Genomic DNA, 18,259 nt, shown 5'->3' with positions numbered 1-18,259 from the left:
GTGGGAAAGTAGGGAAGAGGAAGAAGTTATGGAACATCAGTGGTTAGAGTGGCCGGGTGGTCTCTGGGAATTCTGCACCCGTCGGGGCAGATGCAGTGTTTAGTCTCATAACCACCTGTTGCCTGAAGTGGCAGCACGTAGGCAGATTTGAAATAAATTTCACACACATGTCTTTGGGGACTCGGAGGTAAGATGAACACATGCAGAAGGAATCATGGGTCAGAGCTGAGTATTTGTGGGTGAACAGCAATAACAACAACAACAACAAAAAAAATCTGAAGCCAGAAGAAGAAAGGGCTATGAACAGGATGCAATTCTGTTGATACAACAGGGGAGATCAGAAGGCATTGGCATCTGGCTTTTGACCTGGGCTTACACAAAAGAAGACGATCTGGGTAGGAGCTGGAGGTCCCGGCAGGGTGAAATATAGGACCCCTTTGGGGGGCAGTAGTTTAAAGTTAAAATGGCATGGCGGCTCCCAACCAGGGAGGCACAATAGAGCCAGCTGGGGACCTGTGAACAATACCGATATCCTGGCCCCACCTCAGACCTTTAAATAAGGATCCCTAGAGCCTGGTTGTGGCCCTTGGGTACCTCAGAGCTTCTCCAAGTAATGCTAGTGAGCACCTAGGCTTGGGAACTATTGATGAAGGGGTAGGAGAAGGGCGCCCATCGGGCAGCCAGCTACCACCCCTGAGAATTCACTAAAGCTCAGCCGGCTGGGCTCCTCTCCAGAGTTTTTATTCGGTAGCTCTGGGGTAGGGCCAGAGAATTTGCATTTCTAAGAAGCACCAAGGTAATGTTTCTGCTGCCGGTGCAGGTATTCCGCTTGAAAGCCCTTGGGCCAGGGCCAGCCTCTGAGGCAGAGTCCATGGTCAAGGCCAGGGAGTAGCAGTGGAATATTTCTGAGCAGGAGAGGGAGAGGCTGAGAGCAGGCAACAAGAAAGAGAGCTGGCCTTGGGTCCCCGGGTCTCCCCATCGATCGCAGACACAGTCACTGGATACTGGCGACCGGGTGAAGCCAGGGCACCTGGGGAGGGACGCATGCCTGCGCCCTCAACCGAGGAAGCTGGTCTCTCCCTCATTCTGTGACATGCCTCTGCGCCCTGGACTGAGCAGTGGGGCGGCTGGGTCTCAGTCCCCCTCTGACCACCCCTCTTGTCCACTTCTTCTTCCCTTAGCAGTCTGAAGCCTTTCTACTCCACAGAGGAAAACAATGAACTGATGGATATCAGTATTCACTCTGTCATTTCTCTTCAACCCCCACTAGAGGACAATGAGTCCATTCAGGTAGGTCCCTCTGGGCCACCTCATTTTCTGGGTCAGGTCTTAGAAGTTTCCAATAACTTGGGCAGTGCCGAGAGCCCACCATCCTCAACCACCTGTGAGTGCAGCAAAGTGCAGTAGGCTCTATTAGTTAGTATAAAGTAATGCTAGCTGCTGTAACAGCTAAACCCTGAAGTCTCCATGATTTAACAAGAAGATTTATTTCACACTCAAGTCAAGTCCAGCCGGCATTGGGGGTGGAGAGGGAGCTGCTGTGTGCAGTTATTCAGGAACCGAGGCTGGCAGAGGCCCCACTCTCTTCCATGCGTGGCCCAAGGTCTCCGTGGGTACTGACATCCGGTAGAGGAAGAGAGAACGAGAAAGGGTGTCGAGGATGTATGAGCCACTCTGCCCGCTTCTCATTGGCCAGAACTCAGTCACATGGCTATGCCTAGATGCAAGGGGTGCTGGGAAATGTAGTTCCTGACTGGATGGCTGTTTCCCAGCAACAAGGTGGAGAAGGAGGACAAATCTTTTGTGGACAGGTAGCCATTTCTGCCTCAAAGTCCTGGTCCTGGATGGGGAGTCAGAAGAACTGGATTCTGGGAGTTCAGTTTCCTCCTTTGGAAAATGGGTTCCTCTTCAGAGGTGGTCTTGTGTGTCACATGAGAATTTGGGTGTAAAGAACCCAGTCTAAGCAGAGGTAAAGGGGTGGTTTTCAGATCATTTCATACTTCCCAGCCCTGGCACGGGTCCTTGCAGAGTCCTGGTGGGTGGCTGTGCACACTCCCTCATTGCTGCCCAGTGCTCTCCTCTCTTGGCCATAGACCCTGTACGCAAATGCACTTCAGGCCCTGGAACACCTGATGGAGGGCCTCATGCAGAGGCAGCTGGACCCTAAAGGGCTGCAGGAAATGGTGCACGTGAGTTCCTTGGTGGAGGGCCAAGAGCCAGGGATGGCCACACCCCCCAGAAAGCTGGTCTGAGGGCTAGGTTCTATGGAAAACAGGGGTATGTGTTAAAAATTGTTTCGGTAACTGTATTTTGATAAAATTTCAGATTTGCTGAAAAGTTGCAAAAACAGTACAAAGAACTGTATACCCTTCACACCTTGATTCACAGTTCTTAACAGTTGTCACATTTTCTTTATCTCTCTTTCTCTTCCCTTATCTTTCTTGTTGTACACACACACACACACACACACACACACACACACACTTTTTGAACCATGGAGAGTTACTTGCAAACATCAAGGACAAGAATGCCCTCTTATATAACAATGGTACAATGATAAAAATCATGAGGTTTGATGTTGATGATACCATGCTGTATTCTAATCGATGGCCAATACTGAAATTTCACAAATTGTCCCAATAGTATCCCCAATAGGTGTTTCCCCCATCTAGGCTCTAAGCGGGATTACCCAATGTGTTTAGCTGCCATGTCTCTTTAATCTCCTTTAATCTGGAAAAATTCCTCAGTCTTTCTTTATCTTTCATAATATTGGCATTTTTGAAGGGCATTGGCTTGTTTTTTTTTTAAATTGGGTTGTTTGCTTTCTTATTGAGTTTTCAGAGGTTTTATATATTCTGAAAGCAAGTCCTTATAAGATATGTGATTTACACATATTTCCCCCCAGTCTGTGATGTATTTTTCATTGATTTCATAGTGTCTTTTGAAGAACAGAAGCTTTAAAATGTTGATGAAATCTAATTTATCATTTGTTTTCTTTAATGGATCATGGTTTTGGTGTTATATCTAAGAAGTCTGTGCCTAACCTAAGCTCACAAAGACTTTCTTTTAGAAGTTTGTAGTTTCCAGTTTTATAATTAAGTCTATGAAACATTTGGAGTTAGGTTTTGTATATGGTGTGAGGTATGGATCAAAATTTGTTTGGGGGCCTCTGGGTGGCTCAGTCGGCTAAGTGTCTGACTCTTGATTTCAGCTCAGGTCATGATCTCATGGCATTATGAGATCAAGCCCCAAGTCAAACTCTGCATGGAGCCTGCTTGGGATTCTCTCTCTCTCTCTCTCTCTCTCTCTCTCTCTCTGTCTCTGTCTCTCTCTCTCTCTCTCCCCGTCTCTCTCTGTCCCTCCCCTGCTTGCGCTCACATGCATGCATGCTCTTTCTAAAAACAAGTAAATAAACATTAAAAAAATAGTTTGTCAAACACACAGATAACCAGTTGTTCCAGAACCATTTGTTGGAAAGACTTGTCCATTGAATTATCTTTGCATCTTTGTCAAAAATCAATTGGCCATGTATGTGTGGGTCTGTATCTGGTACCTGTTCTGCTCCATTGATGTATTTGTCTGTCTTTACACCAATGTCATCCTATCTTGATTACTGTAATGTTAGTTGTAATAAGTCTTATGAACAAGATCAGATAGTATGAGGCACTGACTTTGTTCTTTGTTGCTGCATTTTACAAATATTCATACGTTGTGTTCCCATTTGTTTCAGTTAAAAATACATTTTAATTTCTCTTTTAATTTTTTCTTTGACCCAGGGGTTATTTAGAACTTCCCAAATGTTGGAAGACTTTCCAGAGATCTTCCTGTTTTTGATTCCTAATTTAAATCCGTTGTGGTCTGAAGACATACTTTGTATAATTTGAATCCTTTAAAATTTTTTTTTATGTTTATTTATTTTTGAGAGAGAGAGAGAGAGACAGAGGGTGAGTGGGGCAGGGTCAGAGAGAGAGGGAGACACAGAATCCGAGGCAGGCTCCAGGCTCTGAGCTGTCAGCACAGAGCCAGAGGTGGGACTCGAACCCACTGACTGCGAGATCATGACCTGAGCCGAAGTCAGTTGCTCAACCCACGGAGCCATCCAGGTGCCCCAAATCCTTTTAAATCAACCGAGACTTATTTTGTTGCACAGTATGGTCTATCTTGGTGAGGGCTCTGTGTGCACCTGTATATTGTGTTGGGTGGAGTGTTCCTAAACATCAGTTAGACCAAGCTGGTTGGTAGTGTTGTTCAAGTTTTCTCTTTCCTTCCAGATTTTCCATCTTCTTGTTCCTCAGTTTCTAGGAAAGAGGTACTGAGGTCTCTGAATCTCACCATCGATGTATTTCTCCTCCGAGTTGTAGTAGTTTGGCCTCATGCACTGCTACTGCTACTGCATGTGTGAACATTAAGTCCCTGGGGTGCAAGGTGGGCGACGATCCCGCCTCCTTCACCTGCAGGCAAACATTTGGAACGAGGCCGAACACATCAGCCGGGCGCCATCTTGGTGAGGATACCTGGGGACTGTGGACTCTCTGTCCACGGCCGCATCTCCCTTGCAGGGGTGCCCGGAAGGAGAGGCAGAAGTATCCAGAACCACCCAACACCTCTGGAAGTCAGAGTCTTGAGTGGGAGAGACGAGGCGGGCAATAGCCAGCTGGGAAAGGCTGGCCTTGGGATTTTAATGTCCCCTTCTGTGTTCTGGGCTCTACCCACAGCTCCTGGAAAAGTGGATCTTGTCGGAGAGAGAAGGGGAGCGGGAGAAGGCCATGAACCTCCATCTCCATCTCCTGCAGATCCACGTGCAGAGCGTCGGTGTCTGCGTGAGTCCCGGGGCACTGATCCCCCAGCCTGCTGCTCTGGCACCCACAGCAAAGTTCCCGTCTTGATCCCTGAGAAGAGGGAACACTTTATTTTTTAAGTTTATTTATTTATTTTGAGAAAGACAGAGAGAGTGCAGGAGGGGCAGAGAGAGAGAGAGGGAGAGGGAGAATCCCAAGCGGGCTCTGCACTGTCAGCATGGAGCCTGACGCCGGGCTCGAACTTGCGAAAGCAAGGCTGGGGCCTACCCTCATGCTAGGTTTGAGGCCAGACGCCGTGCAGAAGGCATCGCTTGGATTTTCTGACATAATTCTCACAACATCCCCTGAAACAGGAGGCTCCGTTAGATGAGGAACACGAGGGCACCAGGCTAAGCAGCCTGCCCAGGCCACACAGCTAGGTTGGTGGGGTGGCGGGGGGGGGGGGGGGGAGTTCACATTTGAACCCAGGTTTTAGTTACAGGAACAAGGCAAGTGCCCTGATATAGAGCCTGGGCCTGCAGCCGGAGGGGCAGGTCCTGAGCCAGAACCCTCGCATCCTGGCTGCTCTGCCTCCAGGGGCCCCGCTGGGGTACCTTCGAGCAGGGCTCACCCTCTCTGGTTGCCCGTTATGCCACCCCTGGGCAGCCCCTGGTGTGCATGGATGGACAGAGGGTGTGAGCCTTGAGGTCTCCTGTCCCTCAGATCCCCCTGAAGCTGGGGCAGTTTGGCACGCTGGTTGGACTCATTGCCCCTCGCACCTGTGACTCACACACAAGAACCCGCATGGCCTCGATGGATGTCCTGTCCAGCCTGCTGGATCTTCATGGTACGGAGACATGAGGACATCGAGGCTGGGAGGGGTGTCAGCTGTGGGGCTATCCTAGGGGAGCATGGCCTCTCTGTATAGATAAACAAGGGTGACCAGCAGAGGTAATGGAGGGGATGCAGAGCTTGCTGAGAGGCCATGGAAGTTTCTGGAGGGAGAGGCTCCCTGGTTTGGCACAACTCACCGAGGGCATGTCCTGGGTATTAAGGGGCCTCACTGGGAAAACGACAGCTCAAAGATACCAAGGACACAGCAGAAGCGGCCAGACATGACCTCAGGGGCACATGCGGGGTGGTGACCTTCAGAAGGGAAGACTCTGCTTCTGGCTCACTAGCTGGTGGCCTCCCAGAAAGCAGGCATTTGAGCTGTGTGCAGAGGCGGTGTGGGGAGACAGGACAATGAAAGCAAAGGCAAGAAGAGATGGGATGTTCAGATGCCGGACGGTGGTCCAGGCCCTCAGAGCCAGGGAGCCCCTAACCCCAACCCCATGGGCCAGGGCAGGAAGCCATTTTGACGTGGCCTGTGGGTGGGTCCTTTGTCCTTCCGATCGTGTCTAAAATTGTGTTCCCCGCAGCAAGCCAGACCTGCTCTTTGTGGGGCCCTTCCGAGGAATTGAAGCTTGCAAAATGTAAGGAGGATCTCCAGGGCTTGGACATGGAGGAGATTTTCAGTGCATCTTCCAGAATCGCCAAGGTGACACGCTGGGAGGGTCGTGTGGGCTCCTGGGCTGGACTGCAGTGCCCGGACCATGTCTGAGGCCTGGGACCTTGCTCAGCCTGGCCACACAGGCTTCATCCTCCTCCAGGGGATCACAGTCCCCATGGCTTTTGGTCCAACCCACGCCCTCTGTATCTAAACGGTGTGCGATATGTAAGTTCCCCGCTGTGATGCCTGGCACGTAATAGGTACTTAACAGTCCCACAGTCCCCACCTACCTCGTCTCCATGCCTATGATGTGCTGCACTGAGGGTGGAGGGGCCCCAGGAAGAATTAAACTCGGGATCCCGCACAGCGGTGTTGGCCCATGGGCACACTAGACCCCCAAACTCTCAGAGCTGCAGAGGGGCGGGGTCACTTCCACCTCAGGGGGCCGAGGTGGCTTTCTGGAGCAGGGGGCCTGTGGGGGGAGGCAGGATGAAGTCACGGGGTGCCAGGGCTCAGGGCACAGCTTGAGGGAAGGAAACATGGGCAACATTCGGGTGAAGCTTCCTGAGCAGAGTTCGGGTGGGGTGGGCGGCGTCGGCTAGGTGAGGTGTGGGAGAGGTTGGGGAACCTGCCAGAAGAAGTCTGTGAAAGCTGGGCTGAGCTGTGAATCTTTGAGGTGGGGGAGTAACATCCCGAGAGGGCTGGTGAGGGGGCCGGTGAGATGCCGGGCAGGGAGACGGGTAGGAGGCCCTGGCGATGTTTTGAGAGATGGCCGGGGCCTGGGCTGGGGCTGCGGTGTCGGGGGGGGGAAGAGGGGGGTGTCGGCGATGACAAGTGGGGGCAGGACGTTGGCCTGAAACTTGGTTGTTGAACCCCAGGAGGGCTGTGCTCTGGTCCTAGGTGGTTTGCATGCAGTTTAACTGTGACGAGGTGGTCTCGCTCATCCAGAAGCTTTGTGAGAACATCGGGGCCATGGACCTGTGGCATGACAAGGCCTCCGTCACCTGGATAGGCACCTTCCTCCAGAGGCGGACCAAGGAGCTAGAGGACAAGGTAGCAGAGCTGTGGCTGGGCCACCTGAGGCCTGGGGCTGCCCGGGGTGCCTAGGCTAGAGGGACACGTAAGGGCCCGGCCGCACTCTCTTAGAAGGCCTCCCCAAACCCTTGGTTGTAAAGAGGAGGAGACAGTAGAGTTCTAGAACGAGAAAGAGACATGCTGAAGGTAGCCCGGTTAGTAAGTGGCCAGTGGGCCAGACGCCCGTGGCTCTCCCTCCCCGAGCATACTGACCCCTACATAGAAGACATGATAAATTCCAGGAAGAGACCAAAAGATGAGCTGGTGGTTTGACCTGCCCGCTGTCCAGTTGGGCGAGAGTCCCTGGAGGAGGGGTGTGCGGTGGGGGAGGGCAGACGCCGGGGGGGCCCAGGCTGTGCCGGTGATGCCCCGCCCCTCCCCAGGTGGCTGAGATCCTGGGTGCCATCTTGGTCCACCTGCCCGTGGCGGACCACCCGGAAGTGCGGCGTCTCCTCATCGAGGGCATCCTCCTGCTGGCGCACTACCACCAGGAGACGGTCCTCACATCGCTCCTGAGGCAGCCCCTGCCCATGGAGAGGTGGGCGCCCCGGACAGGGAGCCACAGCCCCCGGGCCATGCCCGCCTCGCCACCACCGACGTATCTCAGGACGGGGCCTTGAGTGGTGCCATGTCTGACCCTGGGCTGGGTCAGACGCTCTCCCTGCCCCTCCTGCGGGAGGCGTGGCCTCTGAGGACCATGGACTTAGAGCCCCAGGGTTACAGGTCCGTCCTACGGAGCTGGAGTCCAGACCCCGCAGTTTCTCAGGCGTCCCCTCTGGACCCTGCCCACGGCAGCCCTTTCCTTCTCTGTGGAGAACAGAACTCTGGGCGCCCTCTGAGTTTGGGCCGCTCTAGGACACACCTGAGGACGTGGCCACCAAGGCCCGGGCGGGCCTCAGAGGGGCTCCACCCTGTCCCTCTGTCCTTCCAAGTGCTGCCCTGAGAGGGGATGTCCAGGTGCCCAACGGATGACCCGGCAGGACCTCATGCCCCTCAGGTGGCCTCGTGACCCCCTGCTTCCCGGTGTTATTCTCATGGACTGCTGAGTCCCCGTGTCTCTGTCACCGTGTCACACAGGCAGCTGGCAGCATCTCACCCGACCGGGGGCGTGTGTTTGCGATGGTACCGGGGTTCCCTGGGCACAACCCAGAAAGGGGTGGGAGCTGCCCCCAGAGCAGCCAAGGCTGCAGAGCAAAGACAGGCCTGGAGACCGTTGTGGAGGGAGAGGGGACAGGTGTCACCCAGCAAGCTGTCACATGAACAGAGAGGCCTCAGATCCAGAACCTCAAGGGCTGGCCCAGGCGAAAGGCAGGCCTGGTTGTGCTGTGGGCGGAGGGCAGTGCGGATTGCTTGATTTGATGGGGGCGGTGGCTTTCGGAGCAGTGCCGAGTGCGGGGGTCGTGCAGTGCAGGCCCCTGTGTGGCCTCCGTCGGGCCGGCGATCTCGGCGGCCCGGGTCACGCTGGCTTTCGCTATACTGGTGAGCTATCGCTGTGTAACAAACTGTCCCCACCTTGGAAGCTCAGAACAACCCCTGTTATTATCTCAGTTTCCACGGTCAAGAATCTGGGGACGGCAGAGCTGGGGACTGTGTTCAGGGTCTCACGGGGTGGCGGCCAGGCTGAGATTTTCCGGAACCCAGGTCGTCCCTGAGGCTCACGCGGTTGTTTCTTGCCGTCGTAGGGTGAGGTCCTGCTTTCTTGTCTCCTTACACCCCGATGTCTCCTTTATGAGAAGTGGTTGCTGATGAGCCCACGTGCCCACGCCTCCGTTCTGTTCCCGCCACCGGGCACCGGGTCGTGTGCCCTCCCAAGCCCACCTCCCGCACGCGTGTGATTGGCTTTGTGGATTCACACAGGCCGTGTCCGCCTCTCCTTGTTCCGTTGGATCTTGGCGGACTTGCCGCTTTAGCCCTTTTAGAGCCCCCCCCCAGGCCCTCGGTCCCCTGAACCTGTGCACACCCGGCCCGTTAACACTATCCTGGGGACCTTCCCTTCTCGGCAGAGCCACAGGCTTGGACTTGGGGGGCGGGGAGCTGCTTCAAATGCAGTCTGGCAGGCTACTTGGCCTCTGCAGGCCTCCTGCCCCCTTCTGTGCGCTATGGAGATGAAAACATCGTCCTCAAAGGCGTGTTGGGAGCAGGAGGCGCCGTGCCATCTGCAAGCTGCTTAGGACCCGACAGATTGGGTCCTTGGCAGCTGTTGCTGGACGTACCTATAAAATCATCGGAGAGGAGGCCTGGCAGGTGCCTCTAAGGTCACCTAGTGGTGGGGCCGCAGTTTCCCGGGGCGAGGGGGAGGGCGTGGCAGAGAAAGATAGCAGCGTGTGGAGTCACGGACCTGGGTTCTAGTTATGCAACCTTTAGGCAGCTCACTCCACCTCCCTGATGTTCAGCCTCCGGAGTCTGACCCCTACTCAGGGGCTCGCCTGAGGGTCCAAAGGGGCTCTTAGCTGCCAGGGTACGAGGCGGGAGACCCACAGTCCTCGTCTCTTGTCTTTGGTTAGCCACCTGACGGAGGTGTGGCTGGCCGTGGCCGAGAACGTGCCCTTTGCCCGAACGATGCTCCATGGGCTGATGGGCCGGCTGCAGGCGAGGTTCACCCCCAGGGCCAATGCCACCTCCAAAGCTGACATCTGGCGCCTGGCCGCGGTGGACCCTCTGATGGTGAGTCACAGGGGCGGGCCCCGGGGCTCCTTGGGGGCTCAGAGTAGGAGCCCTGACGCCTCAGCCCTTGTCTCTGCAGACCCTGTGCACCATTCACCTCCTCATCCAGAAGATGGATATGGACGACAGGGTCCCGGACCTCTTCCCCGACCTCATCTACACCCTCCTGCTGCAGCTCAGCGGCAGCCAGGGGCCAGAGGCTGTGTCGCCCGTCCTCAAGACGTGGAGACTCGTCCACATGGGGACCCTGCCCGAGGAGATCAATCTGCAGAGGTGCTCTCGAGGGCGGGGGTGGGTGGGTATGGCGGGCAAAGCCGTGGGCCCGAGCTGGACGCCGCCTCTGGGAAGTCACGGATCCCAAGAGTCACCTCCACCAAGAGGCCTTGTTGTCCTCTCCTGATGGGGAGAAGCTTCCGGAAGCAGATCCCACAACCCTCCCTCACACGAGTCCGGCACGGTGTGGTTTTCGCTGTTCGAGGACCCACTCTGCCACGTGATCGCCCTTAGCCCCTTGAGCTCGGCCCGGCGGACAGGGGGACGCCCTCTTCTCTGAGCCGGGTTCAGTGCCTGGGGGCGCCCGGGGGAAGCTTTGTCGAGACGTAGCCCCGCCTTCCTCCAGGATCACGATCAAGTCCATGCAGCTTCTGTTCAGAAGACTCAGCAGCGAGCAGCTGGTCCGCACGCTGGAGGAGCAGGGCGTGTGGAGCCTCCTGGAGACTAGCTCCACGTTCCTGCAGGGCGCGGGCCTGCTGGCCAGGTGGGCATCCGGGCTCCCCGTGCCGGGCAGTAGGACCAGCTCCACAGGGCAGCGGCCGAGCAGCCCTCCCGGCCCCCTGGCCCTGTCCCCCCTGCAGGTTCTGCATGCGGAACATGGAGGGCTACAGGCAGCGGCTGTCAGAGCTGGTGCTCAGGGGCATGGACTCGGATGTCCTCAGCTGTCGCATCAGCAGCACGGCGGTCTGCGTGGAAGTGAGGCTCAGGGCGCGGAGGGCTGGGTGGGCTGGGGTGGGGGCTGGGGGGTGCCCCCCCAGCTCCTCTCTGGGGCAAGAGCCCAGGCTCTGAGGGGCATCTGAGTCAGGGGGCGGAGACTGCCCCACCCCGCAGGGGATGTGTTCGTTCACCGGTTCGTCACACGATCCGGGGTGCGCATCTAAGTGAGGCGTGCTGTGCTGAGGGCCGGCAACACCCAGGGGCCCGGATGAGGGCACCTCAGCTCTCTCCAGGGTCGATGGTGCTGGGGGAGGCCTCGCAGGAAGGTCTCGAGGGATCAGCGGGGCTTTGCCAGGCAGGAAGACCGGGGAAGGGTGGGATGGCCGCTGGGGCCCAGTTCCCCTTCTGTGCAGTTGGGGCACTTTCGGGGGCCTGAGGGAATTGGCCAGAAAACTTTTAGGAGAAATTGTGCTGGCTGCATGATGCCCAACATGCTTTTAGGAGCCCAACATCACCTAGGGCAGCACTGGCAACCTTTTTCTGTAAAAGGCTGGATAGCACATTTCCCATTTTGGAGTCACCAATTCGGTGTTTCGTTTTCTTTAGGTTTATTTTTAAAAAATTTTTTAGTGTTTATTTTTGAGAGGTGGGGGAGGGGCAGAGCGAGAGGGAGACACAGAACCCGAAGCAGGCTCCGGGCTCCGAGCCGTCAGCACGGAGCCCGACGCGGGGCTTGACCTCACGAACCCTGAGATCATGACCTGAGCCACAGTTGGACGCTAAACCGACTAAACCACCCAGGCGCCCCTTTAGGTTTATCGAAAACACATTCATGTGTGTGTACGTGTGCGCGTGCACACACACGTCAGAGGGATCCCCGTTGGCCGGAGTCCTGGCATTTTGAGCGCTGGGCCCCTTGTGACTCTCGGACTCCCGGATGAGTGAAGTTCACGCTCCTCGTGCACTCCTGTCCAGGCCCAGCAGGCACGGCTCTTGGACACGGTGGCTGCTTTGTCAGGGTAACTGAATGAACGTAAGGTCACAACGTACGAGGTTTTTCCCGTGTATTTCTCCATGAAGCCTCCTGACCATCCTGTGAGGCAGGTACTGGTGTCAGCCCCTTCTTACAGGCGAGGCCACGGAGGCTCAGAGGAGTTAAGTGACTTGCCGGGGGCCCCAGCCTGCCGGCGGAGGAGCCCAGAGCTGGTCCGGGGGAGCTGGGGCTCCGAATCCTCTCCTCTTTGCAGAGACCATTCTGTGCACTGGGTCTAATCACACGTCCCATCCCGAGGCTGAGAAAGGGGCCTATATGGGCGGTGACTGTAGAAAGTTCTCTCTTCTAGTTCATGGGCGACCCAGTTCTGTACCAGGAGAAGCTGCTGAAGCCCACGGTGTTGATGCTGGAGAAGGGCGTGGACCAGGAGGACGAGGCCTTGAGGGTGCTCTCCCTGCGTGCCCTGGGCAACATGGCCCTGGGTGCCCCCAAGAAGGTCCTGCGCCCGACCCTGAGCTCAGGGGCCCAGGGTGCAGGGCCTGGGGGGGCTGAGGGCCCGGGGCTGGCGTGTTCTGGCCGATGGGGGAGGTGAACCAGGTGGGGACTGAAGCTCCCCGTGGCCCCCTCCCCCACCCGCACCCCAGGTGAGGCAGTACCGGAAGCTGTTACTGGAGAAGTTCCTGGGCTCCCTGCGGGAGCCCGTGGTCACCAGCGTGACCTCCGAGGGCATGGAGGCCCTGGCCAAGATCCTGGCTGAGCTCCGGGAGGGCGACGTGGGGTCCTCGTTCGGCATCATCTCCGAGCGGTGTAGGGCCTTCTTCGACAACGTGAGTCTAGATCGTGGCCTTACTCGGTCCCGGCCCTCGCTGGGGGCTTCCCACGTGCCCACACACACGGGCGAGCACCTCTTATCCCCGTAAGAAAGGACAAAAGACGTGCTCTGGGACAGGAGGGGCCTCAGGTCTGACTTGGTGCCCATGCATCCGTTAGCCGATCCTGGGGTCCCACAAAAGGAAAACAAAACCTCTTGTTCTAGGACTCGTGGGACCCCTCCCCTGCGCGTAGGGTGTGAGCCTCTCCTCCTAATGCCTCGCAGCCTGCAGAAGCTCTCCGGGCACCTGGGTGGTGGCGGGCGGAGGGCCTCCATCCTGAGGGAATGATCCAGAAGACTTTGCGGGGGCCGAGGCAGCCCAAAGGGTCCACGGAGAGGCAGGTGGCTGGGGTTTCGTTGGGCTTCTTGTGTCCTGAATTTCAGGACTCGTCTGTACATGTCGACCACAGGAGAGTGAGCTGCTGCGTTTAAAAGCCTTCGTCCTGTTTGGGAAGCTGGCAAAGCTGGTCAGGATCTCTAAGAAACACTTCTTCAAGGAGGAAGTGAAAAAAGCCTGGATTCCCCTCATGCTGCACTGCCGGGACCCCTGCTCCGAGGCAGCCCAGGTGAGACGCGCCCTCCTCTTTGTGGCCCAGAGTGTGGGGACCTCTGGTCCCCGAAGGAGAACGTAGGCGGGTCTGCGGGCTCAGCCTCTGCCCACGTCCCTCTTGGTCGGCCCCGTTCCTCACGTGGGGCTGGGGAGGGGGTCCGGCCGGCTGACCCGCCAACCGGCCTACTGAGGCATCTCGGCGCTGTGGGGAACACGGCCCGGCGGTCTTCTCCCCCAGTCACGGCCTGCAGGCACCCTCTGCCCAGCCTCCTTTTCCTTCCAGCGGATTCCACAGCTTGCCATCATCACCCTTGGGTGTTATGACCCGCTCACGCTCCAGACTTACCTTAAATCCCTCCTCAGTGGCCCGTTTCCCCTCCCTCTCGGGGGGCCCGGTTCTTCCGCCAGTTCGGGCGTGGGGAGGGCAGGGGAGACCCACAGCTCCTGCCTGTCCGACCGCCTCCCCTCACCCCGTGCAGGCCCGTGACCCTGACCTCTGCCTTCTCTCTCCACACGTCTTCCTGTGTGGACTGGGGCAGGGGGCCAGGGAGAGGGGGCTGAGATTAGGGGCAGTTCTGTCCCCTCCCCGAGAGCTGTGGGGCACTCAGCAGCTCACGCTCCACTACTGCCTCAGTCTCCAGTTCCGGGGGCCCAGGAGTCCCGCCCTGGTGAGCGTTGCGGGTGTCCACGCGGGGTGGGGTGGGCTGGCGGCACCTATGGGTTGCTGAGGGGCATCCTGTGGGGCACTCCTGACTCCTGCTCGGCCTCGGGGACTCTGGTGACCCAGCCCATGAGTTCTCAGCCCTCAGAGACTCTCTCCTCACAAATCCATCAGTGGCTCCCACTGTTCTTTCACCTTGTATCAGCAGCTGTCCCACGGGGTGAGCCTCAGGGAAGGAACGCCTGGGAAGGTGGCCGAGAGGGTTTAATGAAAGAACGGCAAAGAGGGGTGGGGGCTGGGGAGGCCACAAGGGAGGCAAAGGCTTGGGCTGGTTCCAGGCACACGGTTGCCACGCGTGTCCCTGGCGAATAGGTACCCCAACCCCTCTCCACACTCCCCTGCCCAGTCTCCTAGCCTATCCTCCCGTGAACTAACCCTGCCGGAGGCCGGAGGCCGGGGGGCCCGGTTGCTGCAGTGCTCAGGGAAGGTCTGGGAGTGAGAAAGCTCACCCCGGTCCTATCTGTCCCTGCCAGGCCCCTGACCCCAATCTCCCAGAGGGGCAGGTCCTGGGCAGGGCTGCTGAGGGCACAGAGGTTGCTGACTGAGGGACAAGAGGGCTGCGTAGCTGGCGGGGCTCCGGTCGCAGGTACACTTCCCCGGGGCTGCCCCCTGGCTTCTCGACGGAACGCCAGCCCTGCCATCCCCACCCCTACCCCCAGACCGTGGGAACCCCCTCGGTCTGCCTGGCGCCCTCCCTGCCATCCCCCGCCCTGTGCCCCTCCAGGCCTGCAAGACCACCATGTTTCAGTGTGTGCACTTCTGGGGCTGGAAGGCCCTGGAGAACAGCCCGGGCCGAAGTAACACCAGTGCGGCCGAGGAGATGACTGTTTTCCAGATGATGCTGTGCTCCATCCCGGTGAGGAGGCTGAGGGCGTGGGCCTGTTGGAGGGCCGCCCGGGGCCTGGGGCTCTGGGTCACGGCTGCCATAGACCTCTCTCCCGTGACCATGTGCTCACCTTCCGGGCGTGAAGCGTCAAGGCCAGCGCGGTCCGACAGAGAGAGAACGCAAGCCGCATACCCCCACGTTTTCTAGTAGCCATGTTAAGAGAAGAGAAAGAGGGGAAACCAAACAATCATAGATTTTATCTGACCCAGTGGATCCAAACCATTGTCATGTCAACATGCAATCGATGTGCCAATTATTAACGGGGTATGTTCCAGTTTGGGGGGTACTGTCTTCAAAATGCAGGAGGCACCTGGCACTTAATTCAGACCAGTCATGTTTCAAGTGCTCAAGGGCCACGTGTGGCCAGTGGCTATGGTATGGGACAGCCGCAGAGTCTAAAGGCCAATGTGATCTCCTCTCTGGGTCAGACAGAAGGTAACAGGGGGCTGAAAGTCCCTAAGTTGCCCAGCTAATAATTCGCTGTGCGATGCTGGGATGTGCACTTGCCCTCTCTGGGCAGACCCTCCCGCATCAGACAGATGGGAACCCGCTCTGTGAGCAGCCCATCTCTAAGGCCTCATCCTCCATGGCTCTGTCCATCCTGTGTCTATTTGCAGACTCAGAAAAAGCCTGCTGTTCTCTATAGCTTCTTGCTAGAAACGATGACCTACGTTAATAGTAACTTGCCAAGGATCAGAACTGCTGCCTGCGACCTGGCAGGTGAGTGAGCAGGTGTCTCCGGATGCAGGAGGGACCTTGAGGGCCACACCCAGGCCTGGAGCGGGAGGTGGCCGAGGAGGGGCCAGACTCAGGCGGAAGTCCCCCGGCACGTGTCCTGTCACACCCAGCTGCACACCTGCCTGATTCTCAGCTAGGCATCTTCAGCGGAATCCTAAACAGATACCTCCTAAGGTCAAACGGAATCTCCCACTGGCCTAATATTTGTGTGATGAGCATCTCGCTGGCTCTCGTTTTAGGAATTATTATGCAGCAGATGCCTGCACATCACCTGAAGAAACTGGACTTTCCGGCACTGCGGAATTGTAAGTAGAGAAGACCCAATTCTACGGAGTCCTCGACCTCATTCGGGGAACTTAGAGAAAGCGCCTGGGGAAGAGCCAGCACACCCTTTGTTGTCTTTTTGTTTTTTTCTTTTCTTTTCTTTTTTTTGTTTTTGTTTTTGGCGGGGTTGAGGGACGGGGGCGTGCAATCAGGGTGCACAGAGATGGACGAGCCTGCAGGGGGCTTTCTGGAAGAAAACGATTTGACCCGGGAGGCCTTTCGCTCGTTCGTTGGGCCTTCTGCCCGCCTCCCCATCACGAATGTCTACGAGATGTTTCCACCCTGAATCCCTCAACTGGTCTACACCGCATGCGAGTTCTGTGGGCGATCTTTCTGTCCCAGAGAAGTAACAGAAGGCTGAGATAGTGTGTGTGTGTGTGTGTGTGTGTGTAGACGCAGATCCCCTGCCGTCTTCTGATTTCAAGTACAAAGGTTCTGCTTCTGCAGCCCGTGTGAGCCCCTAGCCGCACAAGCGGCTTTGGGACCTCCTACCAGCTCCACTGCCCGTGGCAGAGGGCACGGCCGAGCGGGGTCCCGACTCTCCTGTTTGTGCCCACTCTCAGCTCTCCAGGAGCTGCAGTTGGACTTGGATCCTGGGGTCCGGAGGGCAGCCCTGGAGACCCTCAAAGTCTTGGATACTTGCTGTCAGCACCAGCTTTTGGCTTCTCCCGAAGGAATTTGCTAGATGGTCCGAACGCAAAGCGCAGGCTGCCTCTTCAGAGTGCCGAACCACAGCCGTGCAAGCCACTTTTTAATTTAGTTTGTACGAAAAGCATCGTTCTAAAATAATCAGTGTCCCTTTCTTTCCTTCCCTTGGAAAATAAGCCTCCATTGCCGTTTGGAGTACGGATTCCTGACTTGGAAGCTGACAACGTCCCCGAGCCCAGGCAGTGGGGCAAAGGGAGGATTTACTTCCAATGGGGTCGTTTTACTTCCGCTTTCCCTGGATCGTGTGAGGGTCTGAATCCACGTTTGTGCCCCCCATGCTGATGGTGTGTCCCCTGCCAGTTGCTGTGCCGGGAAGTGAGGGGAGGCAGGCGGCCGTCTGGCCCCTGCCCCCCAGGACCCCACCCTTGAAGGGAAAAGAGGCATCTCTGCCGGGGACTGTGATACACATCCGAAGAAGGAGGGTGGAAGTGCCCCAGTGGCGCAGGGGTGGGTGGGAGGGGGGAGTGCCCACCAGCCTGGGGACGATGGGGGATGTCTCCAGGAAGCGACACAACACCAGGCCTGTCCTCACTCTTCCCATCGTGGGGCCGGATGGGACAGGCTGGGGCAGGGACCCGGCAAAGCCTGGAACAGAACCCGGTTGAGGGGCAAGAAGGGGAAATAAATGAAGGTCATGTCCAAGCAACAGGCAGGGGACAGGGGAGGCGGGCAGGGAAGGTTCCCTGCACTTAGGCCGTCAACAGAGTAGTCTGTGGTTGCCTCCTGAGCAGGTAACGGTGGGACTCTCAAAGGCAGTCGCCACCCCGGGCCCCTCGGTGGGAGGGGGCTGCTGGACAGCGCAAAGCATCATCGTCGCTGTGCCACAGGCTTCCCGGGACCCCACTGGTTTCCCCACTGTTTTGTGGCTCCCGTGGGATAGTGAGGGTATTTTCAGACACAGGCGGGAACAGACAAGCCATTCACTACAGGCACGGAGGAAAGGGCCACAGGTGTGGACAACAGTCTTCAATCCCCTTCATGCCTGTGCAGAACATTTCCAGACGGCTTATAGGCCTAAATTTGGAACGCAAAGATGCAAGACAATAGAGTGTTTTTTAAAAATATTTTCTTAAAAAAATTTTTTTTTTAATGTTTTATTTTTGAGAGAGACAGAGTGTGAGTGGGGGTGGAGCAGAGAGAGGAGCCGCAGAATCGGAAGCAGGCTCCAGGCTCTGAGCCGTCAGCACAGAGCCCGACGCGGGGCTCGAACTCATGAACCGCGAGATCATGACCTGAGCCGAAGTCGGACGCCTAACCGACTGAGCCACCCAGGTGCCCCCAAAGGATTTTATTTTTAAGTAAACTCTACACCCAATGTGGGGCTCGAACTCACAACCCTGAGATCAAGAGTCACATGCTCCACCGACTGTACCAGCCAGGTGCCCCACCGATAGAGTATTTTTTATCCTGAGAGTAGGTTTTCTTTAAAAGGTAACAGCAAAGGCCAGAAAAAAATAAAGGATTAAGCTATCCGATTCTGTTAACATGTAACTTCTGGGCAATAAAATGCCATAAAGTTAAATGACAAA

At 56.9% G+C, this 18,259-nt stretch overlaps 1 protein-coding gene across 3 annotated transcripts in view; it reads left to right on the top strand.

Moving 5' to 3' along the window:
* Nucleotides 1–16,811, top strand: part of MROH2A (maestro heat like repeat family member 2A) — a 44,638-nt gene extending 27,827 nt beyond the window's left edge. For 2 of the 3 annotated variants that reach the window (XM_078450760.2, XM_078450759.2), the window contains exons 25-43: nt 1,182–1,290; nt 2,094–2,189; nt 4,716–4,820; nt 5,502–5,625; nt 6,200–6,318; nt 7,171–7,323; nt 7,728–7,882; nt 9,849–10,008; nt 10,088–10,281; nt 10,628–10,765; nt 10,863–10,977; nt 12,282–12,428; nt 12,577–12,759; nt 13,214–13,369; nt 13,833–14,021; nt 14,799–14,930; nt 15,578–15,680; nt 15,938–16,003; nt 16,586–16,811. In XM_078450760.2, coding sequence (XP_078306886.2) covers nt 1,182–1,290; nt 2,094–2,189; nt 4,716–4,820; nt 5,502–5,625; nt 6,200–6,318; nt 7,171–7,323; nt 7,728–7,882; nt 9,849–10,008; nt 10,088–10,281; nt 10,628–10,765; nt 10,863–10,977; nt 12,282–12,428; nt 12,577–12,759; nt 13,214–13,369; nt 13,833–14,021; nt 14,799–14,930; nt 15,578–15,680; nt 15,938–16,003; nt 16,586–16,707 — 2,566 coding nt within the window. In that variant the 3' untranslated portion in view covers nt 16,708–16,811. The remainder of the gene's footprint in view (nt 1–1,181; nt 1,291–2,093; nt 2,190–4,715; nt 4,821–5,501; nt 5,626–6,199; nt 6,319–7,170; nt 7,324–7,727; nt 7,883–9,848; nt 10,009–10,087; nt 10,282–10,627; nt 10,766–10,862; nt 10,978–12,281; nt 12,429–12,576; nt 12,760–13,213; nt 13,370–13,832; nt 14,022–14,798; nt 14,931–15,577; nt 15,681–15,937; nt 16,004–16,585) is intronic. The other variant, XM_078450761.2, reaches the window with a different exon arrangement.
* The last annotated feature ends 1,448 nt before the right edge of the window (nt 16,812–18,259 follow it).

This window comes from Panthera onca, chromosome C1, assembly GCF_046562875.1.
Source record: "Panthera onca isolate mPanOnc1 chromosome C1, mPanOnc1 haplotype 2, whole genome shotgun sequence".
NCBI classification, from domain to species: Eukaryota; Metazoa; Chordata; class Mammalia; order Carnivora; family Felidae; genus Panthera; species Panthera onca.
Note: the sequence above shows the minus strand (reverse complement) of the source record. Positions and strands in the feature narration are given on the sequence as shown.